At 47.9% G+C, this 26869-nt stretch overlaps 1 protein-coding gene and 1 long non-coding RNA gene across 4 annotated transcripts in view; one reads left to right on the forward strand and one right to left on the reverse strand.

Annotated features, from left to right (window-relative positions):
• Positions 1–26869, reverse strand: part of LOC137633937 (uncharacterized) — a 249298-nt gene that overhangs the window by 212390 nt on the left and 10039 nt on the right. For 2 of the 3 annotated variants that reach the window (XR_011042363.1, XM_068366167.1), the window contains one exon: positions 9220–9392. Coding sequence is in view for 1 of the 3 variants with exons in the window: in XM_068366167.1 (XP_068222268.1) it covers positions 9220–9392 (173 nt within the window). In the remaining 2 variants the exon portion in view is untranslated. The remainder of the gene's footprint in view (positions 1–9219; positions 9393–26869) is intronic. The other variant, XR_011042364.1, reaches the window with a different exon arrangement.
• Positions 1–26869, forward strand: part of LOC137633939 (uncharacterized) — a 359450-nt gene that overhangs the window by 51723 nt on the left and 280858 nt on the right. The gene's annotated exons all lie outside the window — the stretch shown is intronic.

A 26869-nucleotide genomic window follows, 5' to 3' on the forward strand; every position in this document is an offset into this window, starting at 1 on the left:
AAGCACACGAGGAAAAGAGTTTTTAATGTGAGGTCCTTAAAAGAGGCTGATTGGAGAGGTTCAAATCTTGATGACATAAGGAACCTTAGGACCACGTCTAGATTCCAGCCTGGAGTGACAACCGACGTTCCTTTGAGGTCTCAAAAGACCTAAGGAGGTCCTGTAGATCTTTGTTGGTGGAAAGATCAAAGCCTCTGTGGCGGAAAACCGCTGCCAACATACTTCTGTAACCCTTAATCGTAGGAGCTGAAAGGGATCTTACGTTCCTTAGATGTAACAGGAAGTCAGCAATCTGGGTTACAGTGGTACTGGTTGAGGAAACTGCATTGGCCTTGTACCAGCTTCGGAAGACTTCCCCTTTAGACTGATAGACTCTGAGAGTGGATGTCCTCCTTGCTCTGGCAATCGCTCTGGCTGCCTCCTTCGAAAAGCCCCTAGCTCTTGAGAGTCTTTCGAAAGTCTGAAGGCAGTCAGACGAAGAGCGTGGAGGTTTGGGTGTACCTTCTTTACGTGAGGTAGACGTAGAAGGTCCACTCCTAGAGGAAGAGTCCTGGGAATGTCGACCAGCCATTGCAGTACAGTGAACCCTCGCTACTTCGCGGTTCGACCATCGCGGATTCACCACTTCGCGGATTTTTTCCATAACCCATATATATACAGTAATATATATATATATATGTATGCATGTATTTATGTATATATGTAGGTATGTATATGTGTATACATATAAATATATATATATATACACACACATATATATATATATATAGTACATATATATATATATATATAGTACATATATATATATATATATATATATATATATATATATATATATATATATATATATATATATATATATATATATATATATATATATATATATATATATATCTAAAGTAGGAAGATGTGATGTAGTTCTAAGGGAAAAGTATGGGAAATATGTCTGGGTAATAAGCAAAGCTCTACCTCCAGTTTGTTTCTACATTATGATCAGAGATAAATGTAAACAAAACATTGGTTGCCATTTTTTATCTAGCTTTTTAGCATGTTTAGGAAATGCATGATATAAAATCACCTTTAATATTTGTGCCTGTTTAGTTTAGGGTACTGTAGTACATGCATTAAGTGTTCTGTACATTAAAGGGTAGTTTGTTAACAGTACTACGTACAAGGGAAGGTTTTAAAAGTCTGAATATACATGTTGAATAAATAGGTAAATATGGTGTCATTACTTCGCGGATTTTCACCTATCGCGGCCGCGACTGGAACCTATCTACCGCGATAAACGAGGGTTCACTGTACCTCTATGAACCATTCTCTCGCGGGCCAGAGCGGAGCCAACCAACGTCAGCCGTGTCCCTTTGCGAGAGGCGAACTTCTGAAGTACCCTGTTGACAATCTTGAACGGCGGGAATGCATACAGGTCGAGATGGGACCAATCCAGCAGAAAAGCATCCACGTGAACTGCTGCTGGGTCTGGAATCGGAGAACAAAACAACGGGAGCCTCTAGGTTATCGAGGTAGCGAACAGATCTATGGTTGGCTGACCCCACAGGGCCCAAAGTCTGCTGCAAACATTCTTGTGAAGGGTCCACTCTGTGGGGATGACCTGACCCTTCCGGCTAAGGCGATCTGCCATGACATTCATATCGCCCTGAATGAACCTCGTTACCAGCGTGAGCTTTCGATCTTTTGACCAGATGAGGAGGTCCCTTGCGATCTAGAACAACTTCCACGAATGAGTCCCTCCCTGCTTGGAGATGTAAGCCAAGGCTGTGGTGTTGTCAGAGTCCACCTCCACCACCTAGTTAAGCTGGAGGGACTTGAAGTTTATCAAGGCCAGATGAACCGCCAACAGCTCCTTGCAATAGATGTGAAGTGTCCTTTGCTCCTGATTCCATGTTCCCGAGCATTCCTGTCCGTCTAAAGTCGCACCCCAGCCCGTGTCTGATGCGTCAGAGAAGAGACGGCGGTCGGGTTACTGAACAGCCAAAGGTAGACTTCCTTGAGAAGAAAGCTGTTCTTTCACCACGTGAGAGTAGACCTCCTCTCTTCGGAAACAGGAACTGAGACCGTCTCTAGCGTCATGTCCTTTATCCAGTGAGCCGCTAGATGATACTGAAGGGGGCGGAGGTGGCGTCTCCCTAACTCGATGAACAGGGCCAGCGATGAAAGTGTCCCTGTTAGACTCATCCACTACCTGACTGAGCATCGGTTCCTTCTCAGCATGCTCTGGATGCATTCTAGGGCTTAGGAGATCCTTGGGGCCGACGGAAAAGCCCGAAAAGCTCGACTCTGAAGATCCATACCCAGGTAGACAATGGTCTGGGATGGGACGAGCTGGGACTCCTCAAAATTGACCAGGAGGCCCAGTTCCTTGGTCAGATCCATAGTCCATCTGAGAATCTCCAGACAGCGACGACTTGTGGGAGCTCTTAAAAGCCAGTCGTCTGACGGAGCCGGACACAAGATCATGGTACATGGAACTGTCAACCATGGGGAAGCGAGGAAGTACAGTGACAACCCGAAGCTGTCTAGACTGTCTGGGTCGTACAGACAACTCCTTATCGGGTTGCTGAGGTTGCCGCACTGCGTCACAACAAGTCACTTCTGCTGGTTGTTGAATGTCTTCCCAGTGACACACTGACTCCGTAAACAAAAAATCCTCTAACAAGGACTAAGCTTGGACTGCATGTCTTGCAACAAAGCTCAAGGTCTATGGGAGCAGGTGTGGTAACAGACGGGGTTAGCGACTGAAGTGGAACCATTACCCTCCCTGGAAGCATGTTATGCTTAAATAAAAGTCCATAGGAGGCTAAGCAGCTAAAGGCTCCTCTCTAAATGACAGAGTCCTCAAGGGAATATCAGAAGGAGGGAGAATAGCACTTTCTCATCTACAGGAACCATATCCGAGAAAAAGCTAAGTTCTCTCAGTGAGGGTTTCACTGGTGCAAAAGCAGCAGACTAGAAGGCAACGATATGAAACTGCTTGACAGTCTAGTGAGTTGGCAACAACCAAAGATGTGTGACTGAGGAGCATGCGGTAAGGTATGCAGAGCATGCTGTATGCAGAGCATGCTGTATGTAGAGCATGCTGTAAGGTAAGCAGAGCATGTTGCATGGCGAGCGGCTTATGCTGCATGGGAAGAGGCTCATGCTGCATGGGATGAGGCTCATGCTGCATGGTATGAGGCTCATGCTGCATGGGATGAGGCTCATGCTGCAAGGGATGAGGCTCATGCCGCATGCGTTGAGGAGGATGCCGCATAGTATGAGGCTCCTGCCTCATGGGTTGAGGCGGTTGCCGCATAGCATGAGGCTCCTGCCTCATGGTTTGAGGAGGATGCCGCATAGCATGAGGCTCCTCATAGCATGAGGCTCCTGCCTCATGGGTTGAGGAGGATGCCGCATAGCATGAGGCTCCTGCCTCATGGGTTGAGGAGGATGCCGCATAGCATGAGGCTCCTGCCTCATGGGTAGAGGAGGTTGTCGCATAGCATGAGGCTCCTGCCTCATGGGTTGAGGAGGATGCCGCATAGCATGAGGCTCCTCATAGCATGAGGTCCCTGCCTCATGGGTTGAGGAGGATGCCGCATAGCATGAGGCTCCTCATAGCATGAGGCTCCTGCCTCATGGGTTGAGGAGGATGCCGCATAGCATGAGGCTCCTGCCTCATGGTTTGAGGAGGATGCCGCATAGCATGAGGTTCCTGCCTCAAGAGTTGCGTCTGCCTCAAGGGTTGAGGAGGTAGCTGCGCAGAGAGAGGCTCTTGCCTCAAGAGTTGAGGCTCTTGCCTCAAGAGTTGAGGTTCTTGCCTCAAGAGTTGAGGCGGTTGCCGCAAGAGTTGAGGCTGCTGCCTCAAGGATGGTGGAGATTGCCGCAACGCATGAGGTTGCTGCCTCAAGGATGGAGAAGGTTGCCGCAACGCATGAGGTTCCTGCCTCAAGGGTAGAGGAGGTTGCTGCAAAGCATGAGGCTCCTGCCTCATGGTTAGAGGAGGTTGCTGCAAAGCATGAGGTTCCTGCCTCAAGGGTTGAGGAGGTTGCCGCATAGCAAGAGGCTCCTGCCTCAAGGAAAGTGGAGGTTGCTGCATAGCGCTGGTACCTGGCAACTCCCAATGCGGCAGCTCACGCATGGAGGCAGGAGGAGCCTCAACATCATACGTCTGGCAGGGTGGACTGCGCAGAGGTGGAGGAGCGCTCGCAGGAGGAGGTGTGCTAACCTTCTCTGCCTGAAACTCCTGCATCAAAACCGCAAGCTGAGACTGCATTGTCAGCAGCATAGACCACTAGGGTCTATGAAAGACAACAACAAATGGAGCTACTGTCCGTTGAGACTGAGGGTCTAAAACAGCTGGTGCGGCAACAGACGGAGTTACTGCCTGTTGCGGTAGCACCTTGCCTCTCTGGGAGGTGTGCAGTTGTCGTACTGCAGCAAGTCCGAACTGACCCAGTGCTAATGGCTCCACCTAGGAGTTGGACTTGCGCGGAAGGGACCGACTTGCACTTAAAAGCTGCAAGATTTGGTCCATGGTTTCTGCGAGAAACCTCTTCCGCAGACGAGGAATAAATGGGCTCTCTCGTCTTTGTGTGGGTGGGGTGATCACGTCGGCTACGTGAGTTGGTTACACCCGAAACCACGGAGGGAAAAGTCTGTTCGTCGATCAAGGCCTGATGAACCCATAAGTCCTTCGACGTTACTTCTCCCCTGGGCTTGGGAGCTTGTAAGAGGTCCCAGACTAGGCGAACAACTGGCACGAACAGACGAACCCTCGAACGCAACACTGTAACACTTTGCGCTTATCACTTTATCACTTTTGATTTCTGTTTGCACTTATTTCACTGAATTCGAAACTTTAAGTGGTTTGTACTTGAAACACGCAATTCTATCCTTCATTACAAGTTAGTAATTGCGAAAACAGTATTACAAAGTAACAGAAAAACATAATGAAAGATAAATAATTCAGTGGCTGGAAAAGAGACTAAACACTAGATCAAATAAACTACGTTTAAAATCTCTCACCGCATAAAGCCTGGGAACAAGAAAAAAACTCTAGAAACGTTTACCTTCTTCCCCTAAAGAGACTAGGGAGAAGAGCAAAAACGATAACAACGTTACCCGCTTGAACGAAACGTTTATCCTCCTCTCTCTCCCTCCGTCTCTATCTCTCTCTCTCTCTCTCTCTCTCTTGACTTAGAACCTGAGAGATGAGCCCAATTATATATATCGTTAAAACATATTATTGTTAAAGGAAAAAAAAAACTGAAAGATTTCCCAAATAAAAAATTCCTTTATTAGAATTAAAACCATTTAAGCTAAGAAAGAATGAACAAAACGCTAGAATCGGTTTACTCTTACTGCAACGTGAAACCGTGAATATTCTCTCTCTATCGTAACGATAGAGCGCAAGTTGAACGTTCTGAACGTCAACAACTGCAGAGACAAAACAAAACGTTAGTTCAACTTTGAAAACAGTACGAGACTATCAAAGAAATTCTTTCAAAAACATTAAAATAGCATAATATGTTAACAGGTAAAAACGAAATGACGGGCTCAATGTTAATTAACTTCGGTTCCAAGAAAAGACCGCCTACTATTAGGAAAGGTCGAATATAAACAAACATAAAAATTAATTTTAATAAGTTTATAATAAAAGGAAGTTAATCGAAGAGGCCTATAAAAGGCGGAGAGATATAAAATAAATCTATAACTTTTGTTAAGCAAAATTAAGAAAGAGAGTCTATACTCTCTTCGACACCAACACTTCCGCTAAGGGAAGGGTCGGCCATTTAAAAGTGAAAGAGAGTTCATACTCTCTTCGTCACCAAAATTAAATCAAAAATTAAATCAAATTAATTTCAAAAACTTGCTAAGCTAATGATAAAGCTTCCTGAATAGCGAAGGCTAAACTCTAGAGCAAATACATCACCAAATCGTGAGCAATAACTCCAGAATCAACAGCGTATCCATGTAGGTCTAGCCGGAGGCACGACAGAGGAAAAATTGAGGTGGTGTTGACAAGAAGTACTGGAGTACCTGACCACAGATGGCGCTGTTGTGTTCACCCCCACCTGTATAGCGATCGCTGGCGTATCCCGACCGTAGATTTCTGTCGGCAACAGAGTTGACAGCTACATGATTGTCGGGTAAGATTACATACATACATACATATACCAAAGGCACTTCCCCCAATTTTGGGGGGTAGCCGACAACAACAAGAAACAAAACAAAAAGGGGACCTCTACTCTCTACGTTCCTCCAGCCTAACCAGGGACTCAGCCGAGTTCAGCTGGTACTGCTAGGGTGCCACAGCCCAACCTCCCACATTTCCACCACAGATGAAGCTTCATACTGCTGAGTCCCCTACTGCTGCTACCTCCGCGGTCATCTAAGGCACCGGAGGAAGCAGCAGGGCCTACCGGAACTGCGTCACAATCGCTCGCCATTCATTCCTATTTCTAGCACGCTCTCTTGCCTCTCTCACATCTATCCTCCTATCACCCAGAGCTTTCTTCACACCATCCATCCACCCAAACCTTGGCCTTCCTCTTGTACTTCTCCCATCAACTCTTGCATTCATCACCTTCTTTAGCAGACAGCCATTTTCCATTCTCTCAACATGGCCAAACCACCTCAACACATTCATATCCACTCTAGCCGCTAACTCATTTCTTACACCCGTTCTCACCCTCACCACTTCGTTCCTAACCCTATCTACTCGAGATACACCAGCCATACTCCTCAGACACTTCATCTCAAACACATTCAATTTCTGTCTCTCCATCACTTTCATTCCCCACAACTCCGATCCATACATCACAGTTGGTACAATCACTTTCTCATATAGAACTCTCTTTACATTCATGCCCAATCCTCTATTTTTTACTACTCCCTTAACTGCCCCCAACACTTTGCAACCTTCATTCACTCTCTGACGTACATCTGCTTCCACTCCACCATTTGCTGCAACAACAGACCCCAAGTACTTAAACTGATCCACCTCCTCAAGTAACTCTCCATTCAACATGACATTCAACCTTGCACCACCTTCCCTTCTCGTACATCTCATAACCTTACTCTTACCCACATTAACTCTCAACTTCCTTCTCTCACACACCCTTCCAAATTCTGTCACTAGTCGGTCAAGCTTCTCTTCTGTGTCTGCTACCAGTACAGTATCATCCGCAAACAACAACTGATTTACCTCCCATTCATGATCATTCTCGCCTACCAGTTTTAATCCTCGTCCAAGCACTCTAGCATTCACCTCTCTCACCACTCCATCAACATACAAGTTAAACAACCACGGCGACATCACACATCCCTGTCTCAGCCCCACTCTCGGGTAAGATTAATATTGAAAATTATTATATCTTTAGTATGATACATTCTAATATTCTATCGTTTCTCAGTAAAATTCTAAATTTATATACAGTACTCTTTAATATGTGTTTAGGAATAACTAGTGAAAATATCCAATAAAATTTAACAAATCAAACAATGTTTTTGCCAGTTTGCAACTGACATGCAAGACCTCTTGGAGACGAAAGCATCGAAAGGAAAGCAAAAGAACTTGCTCTAACAAAGCAGATAGTTAGAACACCTAAAGAGGAAATCTCTCTCCTGATGTATCTCGGCATCTGAAAGACCTCGTCCATCTTTCAGTTTCTCGTCTTAAGCTTTGGACGAATCAGCTGAAGTATGTGTTGTAGTCCAGTTATGCATTTTCTTAAGAATTGATGATAATCATATTGTCTTTGATGGGAATGTGGATCTATTCTTGTAAGAACACAGAGCGCAGCCCGGCATTCGTAAGCACGAGATGTAATGCTCTATGCTCGTAAGAACACAGAACACAGCCCGGCATTCGTAAGCACGAGATGTAATGCTCTATGCTCGTAAGAACACAGAACACAGCCCGGTACTCGTAAGCACGTGAGGCAATGCTATGCTTTCAATCACGAAAAATGACGATAGATCCTAGGAAGCACAGGAAGACAAGGGGGAAGGATCCGTGACTACCATCTCTCTACTTGGTGCAGCCCAGTACCAGAAGAGACAACCGGGAGACTGGTCCTGCTCTCGATGAGACGTACCATACGAAGAGCACCTCTCCCTTCATAGCAGGAGGATGTGTAACCTTACCCTCAAACACTTAAGGTGTTGGGTTCAGAAGGACCGCTCACCTAGAACCAGTGCAAGAGCGGAAACCGACCCAGAATGTACCGTTAGCGGCAATGACCATCCATTGTTCCTTCCCTAAGAAGAGCGATCATTAAATTCCAAGGAACTGTACCGAAAGGTCTTCCTAGGCGACATTCCTCTTCCCGAAAAGGAAATGTCCGACGAAGAGAAAGGAGGAGGAGGAGGAGGAGAGAGAGAGAGGTTGGTAGAGGAAGAAGAGAGAGAGAGAACTTTAGTTCTCCTTGCCAATGGTTCATGCGCTCTCTTGCAGGAGTAAATTACAACAGCTTCCTCACCAAATACAAAACATCTACACTGGAGTTTTGTCGCAAGGGAGCACAGGGACTGCTTTACACAGGGGTTGAACCCAGGGACACTCTGGCGGTGTCAAGCACACCAGCCAGACGATAACTTCAAAACAGGCAGGTAGGAACGATTGAACATTCAGGCAAAAACGAGGAAGTCCCTCACGAAGAAGCACTACCACAGAGCAAGAGTTGAGTTATGGTTCAAGAACTTGACTGTCTTCCTGATAGGAAGAACGTGAACGAACTCCTCAGAAGGGGAACTGTAAGTCACGCCCTTAGCAAAGGTACGCAACAGATTGAGAATCAAAGGTTTGTATCTTCATAGGAATTAAAGTCTCTTCGCCAAATGCTTACCTTTCGGTGTGTTTCCACTCTCACAGAGAGAGGGGTAATGCATAGCAAAAAGAGAAAACCCAATACTTATCACAAAAGAAAGTAAGGAAAGGTCCAGCTGTAGGAAGATGAGAGCAGAGACAGTACATACGTACATACTGGTTGCTGTCGAAGAAATGAGTGACGTGATACTTGTTTATGACTCAGAGGCCATTTCAGCCTAGCTGAAGACATCCTCTTCATTAAATGATGAAGAGTTTATATCAGCATAGGAACAGAGACACTGTTACTAACTATGGCTACTCCTAGCAGAAACTCCATACCATCTATACTTCATGAATTCTTAATATAAAAAATCTACCCTTCATATAACATTTACTTTTGAATTTACCTTTCATTGGATAAGATGTGGATCAAGTTCACACTGCTCCCACAGAGGAAAATCCTTGCGGCCAAGACGAACGGATAATCCACCATCATATCCAACCCCCTCCTCATCCTCAAAACGAATGGACAGTGACGATATGTGACCGCTGTACAGATCAGGGTCATGACCCTTGTCTTCTGAAAGAGAAACATATGTATGAGTTGACATTATCAAAATAAAAAAAAAACCAAAGCGTGTCTACACAATGCATAGTCTCTTTAATCACAAAATATAAATACAACATAAAAGTCAAATATTCTTTCACAAAACATCTTTGGTCAAGGAAAAGAAAAGAAAAAAAGGGCAAATTGGCCCACAGATTTTAAGGATTAATTCTATGAATATCACAAATTTTAAGTAATTTGTATTTTTCCTAACAGTATTTACCTCGAACTACTTTCTTAGGAGGATCTGGGATCCCTCATTCTACCGACCAAGACTATTGCGCAGTTCCCCCTCTCTCCGCTACCTTGTCGGGGCGCTCCGGGGCGGAAGGATACTCCCCCTGGGGCGACCCGGGGTCAGCGCATGAGGTTGCGCTCGTTAGATCGTCAGTAAGCGTATGTTTAAGTCCTCCTCGAACTCCTGTAAGATACTCGGGGTAGGATGGGTGGGTCATAACCCGAAAGTAGTTCGAGGTAAGTACTGTTGGGAAAAATACAAGTTACTTAAGATTTGTGATTTGTTCCAACACGGAGTACTTACCTCGAACTACTTTCTTAGGAGACTTATACTTTAGGAGGAGGGAGTGGCTTACAGTTCGGAATATTTCGAAACATCCTGGGGCCCATGACCTAGATAGGAGGCTAGGTCTAGATTAGCCAGGGAGAGATAGGAGAGCAGGGGAAAGCACGCAAAAGTCTACCTTATGTACAACTCACCTTTAATTATAATCCAGACATGGTGTGCCTCAATGTACCCCTCTCACCTGGAAGGGGGATATGAAAAAGGATGGGATAAAGGAAAGGGGGGTAGCAAGGAAGGGGGAGAGTAAGGAGGAACCTATGTCGTTTACGATGACTTCCCAGGGGCTACCCGGGGCCCAAACCACTAAACTTGTTGCATGGCCGAAATGACCGGCCCAATGGAGAAAGCATCCAGGGACTTTCTCGTACAGTCCTTCAGGTAATGGGCTGTAAACGTGGACTGTCTAGCCCAAGTGCCTGCCCTTAAGATTTGGCCCACCGCCATGTTAGTGTCAAAGGCCAAGGATGTGCTAAGGCCCCTAATATCATGGGGTCTCGGGGTCCCAGGCACCATGGAGCCATCACTCTCGCAGGCCCTCTTCATAGCCTGCCTAAGCCAGAAGGATATGGTATTTTTGGACACCGCCTTCTTGACTGGACCTGTGGAAACGAACAAACTCTTGATGGCCGGTCTGAGTTTGGATGTCCTACTGAGGTATTTCCTGATAGTTCTTACCGGGCACAAACGCAGGTCTTCCGGGTTGCCCGAGGGCGGAATCGCTGGGATGGAGAATGCTTCGAACCTGGGATCCGCAACTGAAGGGTTCTGGGTCTTCGCCACGAACTCTGGTAAGAACTTAACGACATGTCCTTCCACCCTTTCGAGTGTGAAACCTCGAAGGACAACCCATGGAGCTCGCTCACCCGTTTGGCCGAGGCAAGGGCTAACAAGAATACTCCTTGAGGGTGAGGTCCTTGTCCAGAATGTCTTTAAGCGGTTCGAAGGGGGGGGGCTCGAGAGAGCCCTAAGAACCTTGGCCACATCCCACTGGGGGACCCTCGAGGAGTGGGGGTCTCAAATTTGTTCAAAACTTCTGATCAGCATGGAGATGTGGCGGGAAGTGCCTAGATTGATGCCCTTGAGTTGGAAAACCTGACCCAGTGCCGCACGGACCCCTTTGATGGCTGGAATGGATACTCCCTTGTCATCCCGTAAATGGACTAGGAAGTCTGCGGTATTGTGGACCGAAGCGTCTAAGGGCCGCAGATTCTGAGTAGCACACCACCTAACGAACATTGCCCACTAAGCTTGGTATACGACGCATGAGGATTTCCGGAGATATCCCGACATCCTGTCAGCAGTCTTATCTGAGAAGCCTTCCCTTCTTAGCAGTCGCTTGATAACCTCCAAGCGTGAAGCTTCAGGCCTTGGGGGTTTTCGTGTAGCCTTTGGAAGTGAGGCTGTCTTAGAAGGTCTTCTCTTGTCGGCAGGGGCCAAGAAGGAAGGGTGGCCAGGTCCTGAAGATCCGTGAACCACTCCCTCTCTGGCCACCAGGGCACTACCAAAGTCATCTTTGTGGACTTGGCTTGTCTCAGCCTGTTGAGAACCTGCCTGATGATCCCGAAGGGGGGAAATGCGTAGACGTCGAGACCGTCCCATGAGTGCTGGAAGGCGTCCTCGAACGCTGCTGTCGGATCTGGCACTGGGGAGCAGAATACGGGGAGTTTGGCGTTGAGTCTTTTGGCGAACAGGTCTATCACCGGGGAGCCCCAATGCCGGAGAACTTCTTGTGCCACCTGGGGGTGCAGAGACCGTTCTGACCCCACCACCAGTCCTGTCCTGCTGAGTCCGTCTGCCAGAACGTTCCTTTTTCCTGGAATGAACCTGGCTGTTAACTGAATGTGGTTCCTTTCGGCTCATTCCAGGATCTGAGCTGTGAGGTCGCACGATTCCCTTGACCTTAAGCCTCCCTGCTTTTTGATGTATGCCACCACCGTGGCGTTGTCACACATGAGTGCCACTGAGTTCCCCCGGAAGAGACGGGGGAATTCCGCCAGGGCGTTCCGTACTGCCAAGAGCTCCAGGAAATTGATGTGCTGGGCCTTTTCCTCCTCTGAACATTTCCCCTCTGCTGTTTCCTCAAGGAGATGCGCTCCCCACCCCTCCTTTGATGCGTCCGTGAAGAGCAGCATCTCCGGGGGAGCGGCGGTGAACGGAGCCGAACGGAATTCCCTTCAACGTGTGACTCCTGTCGGACCACCAGAGAAGTGTCCCTGGAGGAGGGGGACACAGGAACTATCTTCTGCGGGGACTCCTCCGCTGACCAGAGATCCTTCAGGTTCCACTGGATCGGTCTTAATTTGAGCTTGCCCTGTGGAACTAAATTTTCCGAGACTAGGTGACCCACCAGCCTCTGCCAATCCTTGGCCCTCACCGGAGTGCCAGCTAGGAACGGGCGAATCACTTGGTCTAGATTGCTCAACCTCTCCTGGGAGGGGAAGGCTCTCGTTAGCTGGGAGTCCAGTACCATCCCCAGGTACATCACCTGGTGGTGGGGGCTAACTGGGACTTCTCGAGGTTGATCGTGATCCCGCGGTCCTTACAGAACTGCATCAGCAGAGAACCTTGAAACGTTAAGTCTGCCTCTGAGGCTGAAAAAAGCAACCAGTCGTCGAGGTACCTGATCAGTCTGATGCCCTGCTTGTGTGCCCAGACCGAAACTAGGGCGAACACCCTCGTGAAGACCTGTGGAGCCGTCGCAAAACCGAAGCAGAGAGTCTTGAACTGCAGAGTCTGAGAACCCCACTCTGAGGAACTTCCTGCTGGAGGGGTGAATGGGAATCTGAAAGTAAGCATCCTTGAGATCCAGGGACATCATGAAATCCCCTTCTCTCAAGGCTGCCAGTACTGACTTCGGCGTGTCAACTTTGAAGGGAGTCTTCTTGATGAACTTGTTAAGGGCCGAGAGGTCGATGACTGGCCTCCAACCTCCCATCGCCTTCTCCACCAGGAAGAGCCTGCTGTAGAAACCTGGGGAAGGCTCGAGAAATGGTTGCAGGGCTCCCTTGTCCAACATGGCTTCCACTTCTGTTTGTAGGGCTGTCCTCTTCTCTGAGTCCTTAGGCGCGAGACACTCTGCCTGGTGTTCGGGAATCAGCGGGGGCGGATCTGACAGGAAGGGAATCCTGTATCCCTCCCTGGATCCGCTCCATTGTCCTGCCATGCTTGCCAATAGTGTTTGAGGCATCCCCCCACCTGAGGCGTGGGAAGGTGTAGGGGGCCTCTCTTCCTATCTCCTCCTAAGGAGACGGACGGAACGGCCTTTCCTTGAGCCTGTGAACTTTGGCCTGAAGGAGGCCTAAGTTTGGGCACCACTCCTTCTGGAGGGCCGAGGAGACTGGTGCCAAGAAGGGGTAGAAGCTTCCTGCCTAGCTGGGGGTGTAGGCGGGTAGGCCCCGTCTGTAGTGGCTCTTCTCACCGGGGGCCGTCTTTTCAACTGCTGTCTGGGTTCGGTTGTAACCTTCATCCTGCTGACCCTCTCCATCGTCTCAGTCACTGTTTGTAGGGGAACACCGTCTCACACCAATTGGGAGAGTTTCTCAGGAACTTAGATTCCCTCTCAGGGAGTCTACGGGGCAACCTGTTCAGAATAGTGTCCCTTCTCCTCAGAACCCAGTTGGCCGTCTGGGTAAGGGACTAAAAAGTTAGGAACTTCATGGCCTTGCCCCCCGAGCGGATCAGTTCCTGTAAGAGTGCTTGATTCTCGGGGACTGACAGGTCGTGAGCTAGCTGGAAGCCTGCTAGGGTGCACGCCCACCAGTCCAACCAAGAAGTGACGTTTACGATGTCCTGAGACGTGTCCTCCATCATGGCAGCCTCCGCTTGCGAGAAGACCACCGGTGCGTTCAGCCTACGCTCGTCTGGATTACCCTGGTTCAGGGTAGCGACCGCTTCCTCCACCGTGCGGGGCCCAGAGTGACGCCCGTCGGGCACATAAAATTTCTTCTGGATCCTAAGACACGGCAGGAGCTTGGAGGAACCCTGTGCCCTCAACGAGTTCTTCGGGCCTGCAACAAAACGGTCCACATGCTCCATCCATCGTCTACAATCTGTACCTCCGTGTCGGAAAGCTCATCGATCACGGAGGGATCCGTGGGAGCGGAGGCATCCCTCTCCTCCTGGCGGAGCGATGGAGCGGGCGCCTCTGTCGCAGGTAAAGCCGCCGGGGCGGAGGTAGCCGTCATGGGTCTACCTCCTCCCGGGGTAACGCGGGCGGTGCTAGTCGATGGTTGCGACAGCGGCGTATCTTGGAACTTGGCCGGAGCCGCTGTGATGAAAGGTGATGAAGTTGAGCTACTGGGTCCAACCAGCGGAAGTTCCCGACACATGGGTGGAGCCGCCGACTTACTAGGTCGGGGCAACTGAAAGTGTGCCAACGGCCGCACCCGACAAGATGGGGCCGAAGAGACACTGTGCAAGGTTACGGAAGCGGCTCCCGCAGCTACCGAAGTAGGCACTGGAGCAGCGACCTTCTTGCTGGATTCACGGCGGTGGCGAACCACCGTGATATACCTTTTCCTCGGGGAGCTCCTCCTCCTGTACCTCCTCCTCGAGGACTTCGACCTATTCCTGGCCAGGATGGCGTGTGAGCTCGGTCTCCTCCTCCTGGACAGCTTCCTCTTCCTCCTGGAGTCACGTCCGCTGGAACTAGCCGAAGAGTAGGAATCGTAGGAAGAATAATCGTCTGAAGAATAAGAGCTCGCCGAGCCGTCCGTCTCAATGACGAGCCTCCTAGGGGTCCTTGGTCTGGATCTCGGGGTCGAGGGTTCCATGAAGCCCGGCGGAAGCGTAGCCGAGGGCGCCGGGGGTGAGCGGATAGCGGGCCGAGAGGCGACCACCCTTCGAACTCCTCCTCATTCCTCACGGGCGACCTGAAGGGCATCCTAGGCACCGTCCACACAATGGAGTCGGGATCGGATGAACACGTGGGCTGCCTTTCTTTGTCCCGACCAACCCCGGAACCCGCTGAACCTGAAAAACCTTGCCACGATGTGGGGGTAGGAGCCGATTTGGGATTCCCCCACACTGGGTCTTCACCTGAGACGGGTCCTGCGGGCACCAGACCATCGTCTACAACACATACTTCCGCCACACTAGCAGACTCCCCACTCGTCTGCGTAGGCCCCTTTTCCACAGATTCCCCGACATCCGACTCTTGGGGAACGGCAATGGGCTGTTTACCGCAACGGACTTACCTCGTCCCCTACTCTGGGTAGGGGAAGGAGAAGGAGAACCTCTTTCTGACTGCGCTGAGGGCGACGTACACGGCGAGGAAAGGCCTGGCTACTTCGGCAATTTCTTGGATACCTTCTTCTTCTTTTTGGAGAACAAAGTCCACTGCATCTCCGGCCAAGACTCGCACTCCTGGCACGTGGAGGAAGGTGAACACTTATTCCCCCGACACGAGGAGCACAGTGTGTGTGGGTCGACCTCGGGCTTAGAGAGCCAGGCTCCACAAGACTTACCAGCTTGGGGCACGGTACAGCGACGCTGGGATTCCATAGCGGAAAGCGACACGCAAACGACACAAGAACACAAGGGAAAGATGAGGGAGATAACACGGACATGTGATACACAAGGGAAGGAACACACGGGAACACGTGGGAGCACAAGGGACCACGTGGGAACACAAGAGATGGAGAACACAAAGGAACACGTGGTACACAAGGTGATCGGACGGGATAAGAGAGAGAGAGCGGCGAGATGTTATCTACGCCGCGACCAGATGCTTACTGACGATCTAACAAGCGCAGCCTCACGCGCTGACCCCGGGTCGCCCCAGGGCGAGTATCCTTCCCCCCCGGAGCGCCCCGACAAGGTAACGGAGAGAGGGGGAGATCCCAGATCCTCTTAAGAAAGTAGTTCGAGGTAAGTACTCCGTACTGGAACAAACTGTATCTGTAGTACCGGCTCAACGCTTAAAGGAATAAAGATGGCAGCGATGGTGCCACCATCTGAGTACTCAAACAGTAACGGAGGAAGGGAACCATATTAACGGCTCCTCTTTTATTTTGCCACTTTTCCCCCTCAAAGTGTAAACGCTATGCGGGGTGCATATTGCTATGTGGCGTGTCAAGAATACGTCCCCTGATATTATGCGATATCCTTAAAGGAAACTTTAAGGATATTCGTGCCAGGAGTTAGAATTCTGGAGACCTTAAGTTAAATTCTCTGGGAATATCACTGTAGTCAAATATACCCTAGGAAGCTACTTAAAGGAACCTTCCATCAGGATGACATGGCTATCTCACCCAAAAATAGATTTTTCGCTTCGCTCAAAATCCGTTTTTTTTTAATCAAACAAACCTGAGACTTTTAACGAGAGGTTGATTTCTGTGACGTTGGAAGTCGGCTCTTAAAATTCATAACGAGCTGGGGGTCATTAGCTGGTGGGTGGTATAAGCCCAACCCGCTCAACAGTACAATTTAGAACCGTCTGTCTAAAGCACCACTGAACTAGAACTTTTATTAGCCTCTGTAGCCAATGAGAAAAAGGAGAGATGGCAAGAACTGACAACCAACACAGATATGACTTAGAACAGCAAGAAAGCATGGAAAACAATCAGTCAACTGAACTTGGATAAGAACACCCAAACGAGAATGGCTACCGTAACACCTAATGCAGGCGCAAAACAACTCTTACTTAATGGGAAGCCACATGACAAAGAACGAAGATATCACAAAAGAATGAAGTATGAAATGAAAGAGAATAACGAGATTAAACCACTCACTGTTGAAGAACTCCAGGAAGCCATGAAACACAATAAACCTGGAAAAGCTGCTGGTCTGGATGACATTACATTTGAGATAATGCTGCACTTTGGCAACAGGAATAAATCATGAGCATTGATACTTCTTAACAACTTTGCAAGAACATTCAAGATCCCAAAACTATGGAGAGAAGCTAAAGTTGTGGCCTTGCTAAAACCTGGCAAAGACCCAATGATCCCTAAGAGTTATCGGCCAGTATCTCTCCTCTGCACCTTATATAAACTGTACGAACAGATGACGATGGTCCGCATAGCTCCCACAGTCGAAGATCAACTGACACCAGACCAGGCTGGCTTCCAGGCAGGAAGATCCTGCTGCTTTCAGGTACTTAGCCTCACTCAGTATATTGAGGATGGCTCTGAGCTTGGGAAAATCACAAGGGTAATAATTTAAGACCTAACAGCAGCCTACAACAATGCGAACCACAGGTGGCTTCTTTTAAAACTTGCCAAAGTTATTCACATGTACTTGAGACAACAGCCAAACTGAAGCTCTGCGGGCTGGTGAGTAGGGACCCGCCAATTCACTATGAGTAATATGGCGATTAACCTGGGTTGCAAGCAAACCTTCGTTAGACAGAGGCGCTCGCCCACACACCATGCTAGCCCTCGTTGGATGAGTGTGCAACAATGCGCATGACTTCTCTGTAAGACTAGTGTCTTTGCTAACACACGCTGATGCATCATGGAGCAAGGTACTTATGCCCTCCTACCACAGAAGGTATTTGCTCAGAAGGAGAAGAATAAGGTTGTGCTGAACTAAAAGAAGGGCAGGTTTTCCCTTGTGAGAGGTCAAAACTCAGAGGCCCAGGTCCCGAAGGGCTTGGCCTCACAAAACTCTATGAGCTTTGTTGTGCCCAACGGTCACGATGTACGCAATAACCCTGAAGTATTACAGCGTCATAGCTTACAAGACTCATAGATGACCCAAAAGGGAAATAACTCGTGAGACTCGTGCCTTGGGGGTACTATGGGAGACTCAAGCAAGCAATAAGCATCACCATCTTGCACCCTGGGGTACAACGGCAAGGGGCAGGAGTTGCGAGCAGCCATCTAACCCCATTGCTGTTGAAAATTTATGCCATGCCGTTGGCCTCTTTGTGTAAGTCAGCATATTCTCGACGTAACCTAGACCAAAAAGAGCTGTGACGTAAACGATGCAAAGAAAAGCTGCGAGTTGACTGAAACAATCTCTGGCCACCATCAACATCTCTGCCGGCCATCAGGCCACTTGGCAGGATGCCCTACACCTGTTGGGTGTTCTTGTTGAGGCAACCTGTCAGCAAAGCCAGATGGCAGAGGACTTGGCCATTAGTTGTGTGGGACAGTCATGGCGCAGCTCGGATGCTAACAGGGGTGACATGGCTGCCTCCAAACTTCACCTGCACCCGAGCGAGTCTACCCAAGTACACCTCCTCGACCTGTCCCGAAGCCTGCATCTGTGGAAGTGCGCCTGTCATCAGTGCGCATCCCGGATAGGTCTCCTCAGTTCCAGAGGAGGTACTGTACTTGGTGGGAGAAACCAGGGCACATCGTGAATGAGTGTCGCAGACAGCTCATCCTGTGCTTACACTGTGGCTCGGCTAACCACCATGTCACGCAGTGTGGGCAACAGGTTACCCGTCCAGAAGTCAGCTATCGCCCGCAGCTCTGAGAAGGAAACCCCTTCCGTCCAGACTCCTTCTAGGTGGAGGGAAATACATGTGAATGCTACTCCTGCCCTCAGTGTACATCCAACAAACATTGATAGAAGGTTGTGGCTTTCTTTGGTTATTGATGGTGTTCCATCCGCAAAGAAGGTACTAAAGATTTAACTGATGCTAGAACCCCTAAGACTTCTGCTACGCCACCTGCGGAAATAGTAGTAGACATAAGAAGTTTTCTCGTTGCACAGGTCTCAATAGAGAATATTATTTTGAAAAAGAAAAGCGGGAATTATGGGACTTTGGACTCGCATGGGTAAGAGAGGGAAAATTTAGTTGTGTTAGATGCCTTTTTGAAATAATGTGGTTGACATGTTGATATTGTTTACTCCATTTTGGCAAACAATGTAGGTGGCATGTTGACATTCTGTTTACTGTAGTCCTTAAGGGCAGACAATGTTTGCATCTTGAGATGTACCGATATGCAAAGCCCATAGACAAGAGAGCATATAACTAAGATGTGCCAACTGTGACAACCTCATCAAAGGTTACTTTGTCTTACCCTTAGAAAGAGTGTCTTTTGTGTTACTTAATTTTCAGTAATTATTATTTTTTTTCAAATTAGTAAACATGTTATTTTTATTAGTAAAATAAATTTTTGAATATACTTACCCGATAATCATGTAGCTGTCAACTCCGTTGCCCGACAGAATTCTATGGAGGGATACGCCAGCTATCACAATACTAGAAGGGGGTGTAATTACCAGCGCCACCTGTGGCCAGGTACTCAAGTACTTCTTGTTGACACCTCCTCAATTATTCCTCGGTCCACTGGTTCTCTATGGGGAGGAAGGGAGGGTCGATTAAATCATGATTATCGGGTAAGTATATTCAAAAATTTATTTTACTAATAAAAATAACATTTTTCAATATTAAACTTACCCGATAATCATGTAGCTGATTCACACCCAGGGGGGTGGGTGAAAAACCAGTGTACAAGACAAAAGGATAGCTAAGTATCCCGTATTTCATATAATCAGTTATCCACAATAACAATGAAATAATAAGTACCTGGTAAGGAAGTCGACTTGAACCGTTACTCTGCCTTTAATAAGATCGTCTTCCTTACTGAGCGCAGCGTTCCTCTTGGGAGGCTGAATCAACTCAAAGGTGCTAAAGTATACAGGGCTGCAACCCATACTAAAGGACCTCATCACAACCTTTAACCTCGGCGCTTCTCAAGAAAGAATTGACCACCCGCCAAATCAACAAGGATGTGGAAGGCTTCTTAGCCGACCGTACAACCCATAAAAAGTATTCAAGAGAAAGGTTAAAAGGTTATGGGATTATGGGAATGTAGTGGCTGAGCCCTCGCCTACTACTGCATTCGTTGCTACGAATGGTCCCAGGGTGTAGCAGTACTCGTAAAGAGACTGGACATCTTTGAGATAGAATGATGCGAACACTGACTTGCTTCTCCAATAGGTTGCATCCATAACACTCTGCAGAGAATGGTTCTGTTTGAAGGCCACTGAAGTAGCCACAGCTCCCACTTCATGTGTCCTTACCTTCAGCAAAGCAAGGTCTTCTTCCTTCAGATGAGAATGTTTTTCTCTAATCAGAAGCCTGAATAGTAAGAAACTGAGTTCTTAGAACTTGGAAAAGAAGGTTTCTTGATAGCACACTATAAGGCTTCTGATTGTCCTTGTAAAGGTTAAGACCTTTTTAGATAGTACCTAAGAGCTCTAACTGGGCAAAGTACTCTCTTCAGATCATTCCCCACCAAGTTGGACAGGCTTGGGATCTCGAACGACTTAGGCCAAGGACGTGAAGGAAGCTCGTTTAGCAAAAACCGAGCTGCAAGGAACATGTAGCCGTTTCAGATGTGAAAACAATGATCCTGCTGAAGGCGTGGATCTCACTTACTCTTTTAGCTGTTGTCAAGCACACGAGGAAAAGAGTTTTTAATGTGAGGTCCTAAAAAGAGGCTGATTGGAGAGGTTCAAATCTTGATGACATAAGGAACCTTAGGACCACGTCTAGATTCCAGCCTGGAGTGGACAACCGACGTTCCTTTGAGGTCTCAAAAGACCTAGGGAGGTCCTGTAGATCTTTGTTGGTGGAAAGATCCAAGCCTCTGTGGCGGAAAACCGCTGCCAACATACTTCTGTAACCCTTGATCGTAGGAGCTGAAAGGGATCTTACTTTCCTTAGATATAACAGGAAGTCAGCAATCTGGGTTACAGTGGTACTGGTTGAGGAAACTGCATTGGTCTTGTACCAGCTACGGAAGACTTCCCCTTGAGACTGATAGATTCTGAGAGTGGATGTTCTCCTTGCTTTGGCAATCGCTCTGACTGCCTCCTTCGAAAAGCCCCTAGCTCTTGAGAGTCTTTCGAAAGTCTGAAGGCAGTCAGACGAAGAGCGTGGAGGATTGGGTGTACCTTCTTTACGTGAGGTAGACTTAGAAGGTTCACTCCTAGAGGAAGAGTCCTGGGAATGTCGACCAGCCATTGCAGTACCTCTAAGAACCATTCTCTCGCGGACCAGAGCGGAGCCAACCAACGTCAGCCGTGTCCCTTTGTGAGAGGAGAACTTCTGAAGTACCCTGTTGACAATCTAGAACGGCGGGAATGCATACAGGTCGAGATGGAACCAATCCAGCAGAAAAGCATCCACGTGAACTGCTGCTGGGTCTGGAATCGGAGACAATACAACAGGAGTCTCTAGGTTATCGAGGTAGTGAACAGATCTATGGTTGGCTGACCCCACAGGGCCCAAAGTCTGTTGCAAACATTCTTGAGAAGGGTCCACTCTGTGGGGATGACCTGACCCTTCCGTCTGAGGTGATCTGCCATGACATTCATACCGCCCTGAATGAACCTCGTTACCAGTTAGCTTTCGATCTTTAGACCAGATGAGTAGGTCCCTTGCGATCTAGAACAACTTCCACGAAAGAGTCCCTCCCTGCTTGAAGATGTAAGCCAGGGCTGTGGTGTTGTCAGAGTCCACCTCCACCACTTTGTTAAGCTGGAGGGACTTGAAGTTTATCAAGGCCAGAATAACCGCCAACAACTCCTTGCAATTGATGTGAAGTGTCCTTTGCTCCTGATTCCATGTTCCCGAGCATTCTTGTCCGTCCAAAGTCGCACCCCAGCCCGTGTCTGATGCGTCCGAGAGGAGACGGCGGTCGTGTTTCTGAACAGCCAAGGGTAGACTTCCTTGAGAAGAAAGCTGTTCTTACACCATGCGAGAGAAGACCTCCTCTCTTCGGAAACAGGAACTGAGACCGTCTCTAGCGTCATGTCCTTTATCCAGTGAGCAGCTAGATGATACTGAAGGGGGGGGAGGTGGAGTCTCCCTAACACGATGAACAGGGCCAGCGATGAAAGTGTCCCTGTTAGACTCATCCACTTCCTGACTGAGCATCGGTTCATTCTCAGCATGCTCTGGATGCATTCTAGGGCTTGGAAGATCCTTGGGGCCGACGGAAAAGTCCGAAAAGCTCGACTCTGAAGATCCATACCCAAGGAGACAATGGTCTGGGATGGAACGAGCTGAGACTCCTCCAAATTGACCAGGAGGCCCAGTTCCTTGGTCAGATCCATAGTCCATTTGAAAATCTCCAGACAGCGACGACTTGTGGGAGCTCTTAAAAGCCAGTCGTCTGACGGAGCCGGACACAAGATCATGGTACTGCTGCACAGTCTGTGAACTGTCAATCATGGGCAAGCGAGGAAGTACAGCGACAACCCGAATCTGTCTAGACTGTCTGGGTCGTACAGACAACTCCTTATCGGGTTGCTGAGGTTGCCGCACTGCGTCACAACAAGTCACCTCTGTTGGTTGTTGAACGTCTTCCCCGTGACACATTGACTCCGTAAACAAAAAATCCTCTAACAAGGACTAAGCTTGGACTGCATGTCTTGCAACACAGCTCAAGGTCTATGGGAGCAGGTGTGGTAACAGACGGGATTAGCGACTGAAGTGGAACCATTACCTTCCCTGGAAGCATGTTATGCTTAAATAAAAGACCATAAGAGGCTATGCAGCTAAAGGCTCCCTCCAAATGACAGAGTCCTCAAGGGAATATCAGAAGGAGGGAGAAAAGAACTTTCTCATCTACAGGGACCATATCCTAGAAAAGCTAAGTTCTCTCAGTGAGGGTTCACTGGTGCAAAAGCAGCAGACTAGAAGGCAACGTTATGAAACTGCTTGACAGTCTAGTGAGTTGGCAACAACCAAAGATGTGTGACTGAGAAGCATGCGGTAAGGTATGCAGAGCATGTTGTATGCAGAGTATGCTGTATGCAGAGCATGCTGTATGTAGAGCATGTTGTATGCAGAGCATGCTGAATGCAGAGCATGCTGTATGCAGAGCATGTTGTATGCAGAGCATGCTGAAAGCAGAGCATGCTGTATGCAGAGCATGTTGTATGCAGAGCATGCTGTATGCAGAGCATGCTGTATGTAGAGCATGTTGTATGCAGAGCATGCTGAATGCAGAGCATGCTGTATGCAGAGCATGTAGTATGCAGAGCATGCTGTAAGCAGAGCATGCTGTATGTAGAGCATGCTGTAAGGTAAGCAGAGCGTGTGCATGGCGTTTAACATTTCTCAGAAATTCCATGACCAGTGCTAGAGTGCTTTATGCATGCTTGCATGGGGTTTAAATATCAACATAATATTTACCTTACATTCATAACTCATGATTCATATTTTTGCCATATTCTGCGATATTGTTAAAAATATATTGCAAGGAATACAAATATATTTTTATAAGTAATACAAATAACCTCCATTATCATAAGGTTTGAAAATGGAGGTAAGATATGTTGAACAGCAGAGTCAGAACGAGCTAGAACAACAATAGTTGTGGTTTCCTCTTCAAGACTCTGTTGAGGGAACACCTGAGGCTCAGTCTGCAAAGGCTGATCAAAGGAAGTAGCAGAAGGTAGGCGCATGGGTGGAGGAGGCTGACTCCTGGCATGAGTGGCTGAACCCAAGGGTTGCGCTTGCTGAGCGGTTGGCGGAAGCGGAGTAGCAAGTTCCTGTTCCTGTGGTGTGAGCGGAGCGCGATGAGGTAGAGGCTGCGCAGAACAAGGTAAATGTCTCGCAAGCTGAGGCTCCTGAGGCGCAAGGCTAAGGTGTAGTGGTGCTTGCCTTGTGGAGAGTTGAGCTCGCTGCAGCGAGAGCTGAGGAGACTGACTCAAGGACGGGAGAGGTTGTTGTACCTCAACCGAGTGTTGCATCACTGGTGGAGCAGCAAGTGGAGGCGGAGGAAGAGAGGTATAATCCTCCTGATCCCATTGTAAAGGTTGCCTTAAAGAAGGCGGAGGCTGAACACCACTGGGAACAGCAAACTCAGAACGTGGCTCAACATCGTACGCCTGGCAGGTGGTACTGCGATCAGGCGCGGCGGAGGGAGTGTAGGCGGAGGCGGAGGCGCAACACTCTCAGCCCGACACTCACGCATCAAGACCGAAAGTTGTGACTGCATGGACTGCAGTAAAGTCAACTTGGGGTCGGCAGACACTAAGGTCTGCTGAGGTAAAGCCTTAACAGCAGTGATCTGTTGCGGCAGAACCTTACTCCTCTTAGGCGGAGTGCATTCAACTGATGACTGAGGAGAGTCAGAGCTAACCCAATGACTGCATCCGGGTTGTTGAACTCTAACTTCGTACGTCTGGCATAGGTCTGGACTTTACGTTTAAGAGGTCTTGAGACCTGAGACCAGCGTTTTCTCCCCTAAATTTCTACTGCAGACGAGCAAAATAAGGGCTCAATCGTCTGCGGGTGGGAGTGACGGTCTCGGTAAGACACGCCCACAACCACCGAGGATACTTCTGTGCGCCGATCAAGGCCTGCTGAACCCTTATGCCCTTCGACATTGCTTCTCCCCTGGGCTTGGGAGCTTGCAAGAGGTCCCGGACTGGGAGGACGACTGGCGCGCACAGAAGTACCCTCACGCACAACACTGACACACTTTGCGCTAATCACTTATCACTTTGATTTTCTGTTTGCACTTATTTCACTGAACTCGAAACTTTAAGTGGTTTGTACCTGAAACACGCAATTCTATCCTTTCTCAAAAGTTAGTAATTGCGAAAACAGAATTACAATGTAACAGAAAAATCTAATGAAAGATAATAATTCAGTGGCTGGAAAGAGACTAAACACTAGATCACTCTAGAAACGTTTACTTTCTTCCCCTAAAGAGACTAGGGAGAAGAGCAAAGACGATAACAACGTTACTCGTACGCCTGGCAGGCTTGAATGAAACGTTTATCCTCCTCTTTCTCCCTCCGTCTCTATCTCTCTCTCTCTCTCTCTCTCTCTTGACTTAGAACCTGAGAGAAGAGCCCAATCATATATATCGTTAAAACATATTATTGTTAAAGGAAAAACTGAAATATTTCCCAAAATGAAAAGTTCCTTATTAGGATCAAAACCATTAAGTTAAGAAAGAATGAACAAAACGCTAGACACGGTTACTCTTACTGCAACGTGAAACCGTGAAAAGTCTATCTCTATCGTAACGATAGAGTGCAAGTTGAACGTTCTGAACGTCAACAACTGCAGAGACAAAAAAACGTTAGTTCAACTTTGAAAACAGTACTAGACTATCAAAGAAATTCTTTCAAAGACATTAAAATAGCATAATATGTTAACAGGTAAAACCGAAATGACGGGCTCAATGTTAATTAACTTCGGTACCAAGAAAAGACCGCCTACTATTAGGAAGGTCGAATATAAACAAATATAAAAATTAATTTTAATAAGTTTATAATAAAAGGAAGTTAATCGAAGAGGCCTATAAGAGGCGGAGAGATATAAAATAAATCTATAACTTTTGTTAAGCAAAATTAAGAAAGAGAGTCTATACTCTCTTAGACACCAACACTTCCGTCTAAGGGAAGGGTCGGCCATTGAAAGGTGAAAGAGAGTTCATACTCTCTTCGTCACCATAATTAATCAAATTAATTCCAAAAGCTAACTAAGCTAATATAGAAGTTTCCAGTAAAGCGACAGCCGAAATCAAAGAGAAATACTTCACCAAAGTCGTGAAAATACTCCAAGAACATAAGCGTATCCCAGAACGTCTTGCCGGAAGCACGACAGAGGAATAATTGAGGAGGTGTCAACAAGAAGTACTTGAGTACCTGGCCACAGGTGGCGCTGGTAATTACACCCCCTTCTAGTATTGTGATAGCTGGCGTATCCCTCCATAGAATTCTGTCGGGCAACGGAGTTGACAGCTACATGATTATCGGGTAAGTTTAATATTGAAAAATGGCTTTTTTCTATTTATCTTTTCTCATTTTGAAATAAAATCAAGGGATGGTCCCCAGTGACCCATTCTTTCCTGATTGTTTCCCTTTTACCCAGATCTGGGGGCATTCCCCCATATTTTTTATGTAGTGTGAAGTTAGTGTGTGGTCGACATTCTGACACTAAATAGTCTGCGTGCTACTCCCGGCCACAGTCTGCAAATTACTACATCGCCGTCTAGCTCCAAGAAGCTATGCTCTGAAGAACAAGAGCGAGGCAAGGACGAGTCGAGCACACACTTGTGGAAGCACCCGCAAGGACGCCTTTCCCAGGGATGAGATAGCCGCCTGATACCTCCTAGTGGGGAAGGGTGTCTTTACCACGAACGGGAAGGATGCCCGACACATGGAGGTGGACCTCCAAGCAGTGCTCTCTGCTTCCCATCAATGAGCTTAAGCTCCAGTTGAAGGTCGGCATCGAGCGATGCCTGAGAAACGTACCCTGCGTTAGTTTCTGGGATAACCCCAAAAGTATCCCCCAACTGGTAGCCCTGAAGGGAACCAGTCTGCAACTGCTCTCGTTCTTACGCCAGAGCTGCAGGAAAGAAAGCGAACAAAAAGCAGAAAGAGCTGCAGCTAAGGGCACGAGAACTCTATCGGTGCATTACCTCCAGAGCCTCGGAGGGGAACACAGTGGTTAACCCGTGGGGAGACTGTGTGCGCTGCTACTATGCCTCCAATTGTATTACTCTAGGAAGCCATTCCTTAAACAGGGAGACCCGAATGCCTGAAGGAAGGCAGGAGTTGCCGCAGGTGGCAAGGAGAGAGACTCTCCCGGTGGAGGGGACCACTGCTTCACTAAAAGCTATAGTATCCACACCTAAGGGAAGTCCAGGGTCAATTGATCAAGTCAAAGGCCAGTTTATTAAGGTTAACGAGAGAGACACGGAACGTCTCCTTTCTACCGAGCCAAAATAAAGTGATGTACACTGTAACGTTACCAGTATGGGCGTGACAGGGGTAGCTGGTCTGCCCCACCCTGCTGACTAGCAGTGGGTAGTTACACCTCGTTACAATTCTTATGGCTGATTTCAGCTGTTTTTAAAATACATAATACTATAAAGAGCAAAAGGGTTTGTATATAGTTGTATATAGGTCAGGACAAATATGAAATAAAGTACAG

The sequence above is a fragment of the Palaemon carinicauda genome, chromosome 43 (assembly GCF_036898095.1).
Source record: "Palaemon carinicauda isolate YSFRI2023 chromosome 43, ASM3689809v2, whole genome shotgun sequence".
NCBI classification, from domain to species: Eukaryota; Metazoa; Arthropoda; class Malacostraca; order Decapoda; family Palaemonidae; genus Palaemon; species Palaemon carinicauda.